Source organism: Penaeus vannamei, chromosome 27 (genome assembly GCF_042767895.1).
Source record: "Penaeus vannamei isolate JL-2024 chromosome 27, ASM4276789v1, whole genome shotgun sequence".
Taxonomy (NCBI): domain Eukaryota; kingdom Metazoa; phylum Arthropoda; class Malacostraca; order Decapoda; family Penaeidae; genus Penaeus; species Penaeus vannamei.
This window is the reverse complement of record NC_091575.1, coordinates 4645057-4652556: the sequence shown is the minus strand read 5'-3', so window position 1 is coordinate 4652556 and position 7500 is coordinate 4645057. Positions and strand designations below refer to the sequence as shown.

Below are 7500 nucleotides of genomic sequence, written 5' to 3'. Positions count from 1 at the left end.
CGGAGGAGCTCGCCCAGGAGGAGGAGTCCGGACTGGAGGAAGCCTCGGAGGAGCTCGCCGGACTGGAGGAAGCCTCGGAGGAGCTCGCCCAGGAGGAGGAGTCCGGACTGGAGGAAGCCTCGGAGGAGCTCGCCGGACTGGAAGAAGCCTCGGAGGAGCTCGCCGGACTGGAGGAAGCCTCGGAGGAGCTCGTCGGACTGGAGGAAGCCTCGGAGGAGCTCACCAAGGAGGAGGAGTCCGGACTGGAGGAAGCCTCGGAAGAGCTCGCCCAGGAGGAGGAGTCCGGACTGGAGGAAGCCTCGGAGGAACTCGCCCAGGAGGAGGAGTCCGGACTGGAGGAAGCCTCGGAGGAGCTCGCCCAGGAGGAGGAGTCCGGACTGAAGGAAGCCTCGGAGGAGCTCGCCGGACTGGAGGAAGCCTCGGAGGAGCTCGCCCAGGAGGAGGAGTCCGGACTGGAGGAAGCCTCGGAGGAGCTCGCCCAGGAGGAGTCCGGACTGGAGGAAGCCTCGGAGGAGCTCGCTGGACTGGAGGAAGCCTCGGAGGAGCTCGCCCAGGAGGAGTCCGGACTGAAGGAAGCCTCGGAGGAGCTCGCCGGACTGGAGGAAGCCTCGGAGGAGCTCGCCCAGGAGGAGGAGTCCGGACTGGAGGAAGCCTCGGAGGAGCTCGCCCAGGAGGAGGAGTCCGGACTGAAGGAAGCCTCGGAGGAGCTCGCCGGACTGGAGGAAGCCTCAGAGGAGCTCGCCCAGGAGGAGGAGTCCGGACTGGAGGAAGCCTCGGAGGAGCTCGCCGGACTGGAAGCCTTGGAGGAGCTCGCCCAGGAGGAGTCCGGACTGGAAGAACCCTCGGAGGAGCTCGCCGGACTGGAGGAAGCCTCGGAGGAGCTCGCCGGACTGGAGGAAGCCTCGGAGGAGCTCGCCCAGGAGGAGGAGTCCAGACTGGAGGAAGCCTCGGAGGAGCTCGCCCAGGAGGATGAGTCCGGTTGGAGGAAGCCTCGGAGGAGGAGTCCGGACTGAAGGAAGCCGCCGCCGAGCCCCTGGAGGAGTTTGACACCGCCGGCGGGAACGTTGGGCTTTTTTCTAGCAGTTGTGCCAGGTTGAACCCCCTGGAGGACGTCGATCCGTAGGGTCTCCGTAGGGAACTCAATGCAATTCAGCATGACCTTTCACAATTAGCTAAACTCGAATAGGAGAAGCTGGGACAGTTGAGAAAGGTCATGCAGAAATTGCATTGGTTCACGAAATGACCTGTTCCTCCTGTGACACAGCGTGGAAATTTTCGTGGTATATATATTATGACTATTAAAGCATGATCAATGTAATAATAGAATTTCATCACAATTATTGATTAATATTTGATAATAATAATAATTATTGATATTTGATAATAATAATGATAAAACACACACACACATATATTACAAAGAACACTAAAAAACAAAAACAATAACCCATTGAACTTCCAGGCTCTGGCCAAATGGAAAGAAAACAACATCGCCACCACAAACAAGACTTATTCACTGCATTTCATTAATTTCGGGCCTTCTCTTCGCTTTGTTGGGCTGACTTTTACTAAAGGAACTGTATATCAATGTAATAATTTCTCACAATCAGTCTATACCCACTCAAACTTTTTTTTAAATCCCTCCCTCTCCGCCCCATCTCTCTCTCTCTCTTCCTCCTTATCCTCCACTTCCCTCACTTCCTCCTCTTATTCCACCTCCTCCAACCCAAAATTCCCCTCCATCCACCATCTCGTCACCTTCCTCTACCTCCCCTACCTCTTTCTCCACCTCTCCTGCTCCTTTCCCCTCCATCCCTCACCTCTTGCATCCTCCTACTATGCCTCCTCTTCCTCCTCTCCCATCCTCCTTCTATGCCTCCTCTTCCATCCTCCTACTATGCCTCCTCTTCCTCCTCTCCCATCCTCCTCCTATGCCTCCTCTCCCATCCTCCTCCTACGCCTCCTCTTCCTTCCTCCTCCTATGCCTCCTTTCCCCCCTCCACCCCTCACCTCCTCCATCCTCCTCTTATGCCTCCTCCTCTTCCACACACATTAACAGGACACCTCTTCTCGCGAGGTAAACACAGCTTCAAAAATTCTACTGCGAGCATCTCTTCCATTTAAGGCGTGAGAAATGTACACCACACGCCTTTCGCTGCTACTATTACGTATGATTTAAAGAAGCCTCGCACACGCCCACGCTGCTGCCGTGTGATAAAATTAATCGAGGTGAGGCCGAAGGAAAGAGAGAGAGAGAGAGAGGGAGGGAGGGAGAGAGAGAGAAGGAGGGAGAGAGAGAGAGAGAAGGAGGGAGGGAGAGATAGATAGATAGACAGATAGATAGATTGATTGAGAGAGTGAGAGAGAGGGAAAGAGAGAGAGAGAAAAAGGAAGAGAGAGAGAGAGAGAGGGGGGGGGGGAGGGAGGGAGGGAGGGAAGGAGGAAGTCGCCGTAGAGCCCGAGAAGGAGACCCAGGAAGCCGAAGAGCCCGAGAAGGAGACCAAGGAAGTCGCCGAAGAGCCCGAGAAGGAGACCCAGGAAGTCGCCCGTGAGCCCGAGAAGGAGACCCAGCAAGGCGCCGAAGAGCCCCAGAAGGAGACCCAGGAAGTCGCCCAGAAGTCCGAGAAGGAAGTCGCCGGAGCCCGACAAGGAGACCCAGGAAGTCGCCGAAGAGCCCGAGAAGGAGACCCAGGAAGTCGCCCTTGAGCCCGAGAAGGAGACCCAGGAAGTCGCCGCAGAGCCAGAGAAGTAGATCCAGGAAGTCGCCAGGGAGCTCGAGAAGAAGTACCAGGAAATCGCACTCGAGCCCGAGAAGGAGACCAAGGAATTCGCTAAGGAGCCCGAGAAGGAGAACCAGGAAATCGCCCTCGAGCCCGAAATGGAGACCCAGGAAGTCGCCGAAGAGCCCGAAAAGGAGACCAAGGAAGTCGCCGAAGAACCCGAGAAGACCCCGGAAGTCGCCCAGGAACCCGAGAAGGAGACCCAGGAAGTCGCCGAAGAGCCCGAGAAGGAGACCCAGGAAGTCGCTGAAGAGCCCCAGAAGGAGACCCAGGAAGTCGCCGCAGAGCCCGAGAAGTAGATCCAGAAAGTCGCCAAGGAGCTCGAGAAGAAGTACCAGGAAATCGCACTCGAGCCCGAGAAGGAGACCAAGGAATTCGCTAAGGAGCCCGAGAAGGAAAACCAGGAAATCGCCCTCGAGCCCGAAATGGAGACCCAGGAAGTCGCCGAAGAGCCCGAAAAGGAGACCAAGGAAGTCGCCGAAGACCCCGGAAGTCGCCCAGGAGCCCGAGAAGGAGACCCAGGAAGTCGCCGAATAGCCCGAGCAGGAGACCCTGGTAGTCGCCGAAGAGCCCGAGAATGAGACCCGGGAATTCGCCCAGGAGCCCAAGAAGGACACCCAGGAAGTCGCCGAAGAGCCCGAAAAGGAGACCCAGGAAGTCATCCAAGAGCCCGAGAAGGAGACCCAGGAAGTCATCCAAGAGCCCGAGAAGGAGACCCAGGAAGTCGCCCTTGAGCCCGAGAAGGAGGCCGAGGAATTCGCTAAGGAGCCCGAGAAGGAGACCCGGGAAGTCGCCCTCGACCCCGAGAAGGAGACCCAGGAATTCGCCCAGGAGCCCGAGAAGGAGTCCCAGAAAGTAACCGAGGAGCCCGAGAAGGAGACCCAGGAAATCGCCCACGAGTACGAGAAGGAGACCCAGGAAGTCGCCGAAGAGCCCGAGAAGGAGAACCAGGAAGGCGCCCTCGAGCCCGAGAAGGAGACCCAGGAAGTCGCCCAGGAGTCCGAGAAGGAGACCCAGGAAGTCATCCAAGAGCCCGAGAAGGAGACCCAGGAAGTCGCCCTTGAGCCCGAGAAGGAGGCCGAGGAATTCGCTAAGGAGCCCGAGAAGGAGACCCGGGAAGTCGCCCTCGACCCCGAGAAGGAGACCCAGGAATTCGCCCAGGAGCCCGAGAAGGAGACCCAGAAATTAACCGAGGAGCCCGAGAAGGAGACCCAGGAAATCGCCCACGAGCACGAGAAGGAGACCCAGGAAGTCGCCGAAGAGCCAGAGAAGGAGAACCAGGAAGGCGCCCTCGAGCCCGAGAAGGAGACCCAGGAAGGCGCCCAAGAGCCCAGGCACATAATATATATATATATATATATATATATATATATATATATATATATATATATATATATATATATATATATGTATATATATATGTAATGAGCCGAGAAGCCCTCAGGCGCGTATATATATATACATATATAAATGTATATATATATGTATATATATATACATATATATATATATATATATATATATATATATATATTATGTGCCTGGGCTCGTAGAGTCTTACCGAAATGTGGGGTGGGTTCCCGTAGAGTTTTACCGAAATCCGGGTTGGGTTCCCGTAGAGTTTTACCGAAATGTGGGTTAGGTTCCCGTAGAGTTTTACCGAAATGTGGGTTGGGTTCCCGTAGAGTTTTACCGAAATCGAAATGGGGGGGTTCCTCGTAGAGTTTGGCTCGAAATGTGGGTTGTTCTCAGGTATTTTTACCGAAATGCCGGTTGGGCTTCGCAGAGTTTTACCGAAATGCGGGGTGGAACCTCGTAGAGCGGCGGGCCAAAGCTGTGGAGTTGTCTACCAGGCGTAGATTGGATACTGAAACGTAAAGTTGCTCACGTAAGCTCACGCGGGCTGCGGAGCTTCAGAATGTGGTGTGGGTAATCCTGTGAGCCACGTCTTGTCGAAGGGTTGGGAAAACCTTAGAGCCGCAGTTTTAATGGGTCGCGGGGCGGGCTCGCGAGGCTTTACCGGAAATGCGGGGCGGAACTGCAGAGTTTCACCCGCAAGGGTTTCAGAGTTTACCGAAATGTGGGTGGGTTTCCGTAGAGCTGAAATAGTCGCGGTAAGGGTCATTATACCGAAATGCGGGGTACCGCCGAAATGTAACCCGCAAGAGTCCCAACTAGTGCGGGTTATTTCCGTAGGGCTTCGCATTTAAGCCGGGGTGCTGGTACCCCTCGTGTAGAGCTTACCGGAAACGGGAACCCTAGAGTTTTAAGCGAAATGCGGGTTGGAGTTTTGAGATACCGGAAATGTGGGGTATACATACCTACGGGAACCCAAACTACATTTCGGCAAACTCTAACGGGAGCCCAACCCACATTTCGATAAAACTCTGGCCGGAAACCAACCCACATTTCACAAAAACTCCCTACGGGAACCCAACCCACATTTCGGTAGAACCCTACGGGAACCTTACCCACATTTCGGTAAAACTTCTACGCGTGAACCCCAACCCACATTTCGGCAAACTCTACGGGTACCAACCCCACATGCCTGGTAAAACCTTACGGAACCCCACCCACATTTCTTCGGTAAATCCCTCTACGGGAATCCACCCCACATTTCGCTAAACCCATTGACAGAACCCAATTCCCACATTTTGCTAAAACTCTAATGTAACCCAACCCACATTTCGGTAAAACTTCATTACGGGAACCCAAACCCAAATTCCGCTAAAATCCCCACGGGAACCCACCCCACATTTCTGCTAAAACTCTACCGGGAGTTTCCCACCCCACATTTCCTCGCTTAAAACTCTACCGGGATCCCACCCACATTACCTTCCGCTAAAACTCTACGGAAACCCACCCCATTACTTTCGCTAAACTCCTACGGGAAACCCACCCCACATTTCGGTAAAACTCTACGGGAACCCAACCCCATATTTCGGTAAAACTCTACGGGAACCCAACCCACATTTCGGTAAAACTCTACGGGAACCCAACCCATACCCTTCTGGTAAAACTCACGTTCCAAACTCCCCCCAAAACGTATTGACCAATAAACCAACCTAATATATCAATATAAATTGCCGTGACTAGGCGTGCCCTTCTTCATGCGCAAGCCCCCCAACACCCCCAGGACACATTCTTCTCCACCACGGCAAGGTACGGCAAGACAGAGCTGCATTCACACCGTAAAAATGGTAATAAACCAGATACCTTTAGATCCGGAAAACGTGAAACTTTCTGTTTCTTTGTACTGTTGGTATTGCTTCGATTTTAATCACCTTTTTCGTCCTTTTAAGCTTCCTTGATGGGCTCAGATATAAAACTGTGATGGTTACTGAAGTCTAATTATTCTCTTCGATGCCACTGTAAAAGTCTTAAAAAAGAACCCAGAATCAACACAACACTGGAAACGCAACATTTCTCACCGGCTTTCAATCTCGGAAATGAGCGGCATGGTGAGCTGTCAACCTGTGGCTGGCGCAAGAAAGTGTGAAACACCTGATGCGCAGGATTCGATATGAGGGTATAGATAAATATGAAAATATCCAAATGAAGTATAATGACATTACTAGAAGACTTTAAAGGTATAAATGCGTACCAGCAGACACAGATAATTAGCCAAATATCGTTTTGACAAGCGCGTAATGATACACGGAAGTAGTTCGCGAACCCAAAAAATGCGTTCGTGGGTCAGTGTCGTGCTTTTTCCTCGCAAGGTAAACAAGCTCATCGACTTTGAATTTGAAAGGCGGCCGCGCATCATATTTTCGTCATTTAGAGGTGACTACAAGGCCGTCGCATCTTAAACTATACGCTTTCCCCTTCTATTTTTCCTGCTCTATAAGATGGCGGTGTCCATTTCCCTCTATCTATGCGCATCCATGTCTGTAACCTCTACCAAATGTTCTGGGGATCACGTCCAATTCCTAAGTAAAGAATATCAGGAACTCAGTACTTAACTTATATTCTTCCGTGATCGTCTCTTGTGTTCAGTTCAGCAAGATGGCACACTTGCCGGTGGTTCAAAGCTTCGGAGGATAGGCGAACCACACTCGTTGACGTCTCGACTCGTACTGTTTGTTGTTTACTTTTTTTCCAGTGCCCCGGTGACGTCAGAGGCCAAATATTTATACAAAATATATTCTTGCAATAAATAAGCTAAAAAGGTGCATAAAAAATTAAACAAACTAAAACTAAAAGTATAAAATAAAAATCATAATAAAAAAGAAATGCACTACCTAAAAAGAACGAATAAACACTAAACGTAAAAATGCTTCCCCTACAATTTAAAAGTAAAAACGAGATCCTAAAACTTTACTGAATGTTAAAAAGTAAAATTAATAAAAGCTGATGATAAAAAGGGTCATTAGAAATGTCTCGTTGTTAAATCATAAATAAAAGTGCTCAGAGAAAACACAGAATAAAAAGGGGAAACTAAAATAAAACAATAAAAATAAATAAAAACGAGAAAAAAACAACCCAAAAACCGAGGTGAGACATGCGAGACAATCCTCCAACACGGCAGTCAGAGCGGGAGAAAGCGGGGAGGATGAGGATGTGCATCCAAGACCACCTACAAGGGGAAGGGGTTAAGGCGAAGGAAGGGTGACTTCCTGGGTCTCTTCTCGGGCTCTGAGGTGACCTGGCGGGGCCTGATGACCCTCCACTTTCGTCCTGGGGAGAACGAAGTGGAGGAGCGTCCTTTCGGGCTCAA

The 7500-nt window shown here is 51.6% G+C and overlaps 1 protein-coding gene across 1 annotated transcript in view; it reads left to right on the top strand.

Moving 5' to 3' along the window:
- Positions 1-4658, top strand: part of LOC138866824 (uncharacterized protein PF3D7_1120000-like) — a 6408-nt gene extending 1750 nt beyond the window's left edge. The window contains exons 2-4 of the mRNA XM_070140616.1: positions 3080-3305; positions 3340-3701; positions 4533-4658. Of these exons, the coding sequence (XP_069996717.1) occupies positions 3080-3305; positions 3340-3701; positions 4533-4658 (714 nt within the window). The remainder of the gene's footprint in view (positions 1-3079; positions 3306-3339; positions 3702-4532) is intronic.
- The last annotated feature ends 2842 nt before the right edge of the window (positions 4659-7500 follow it).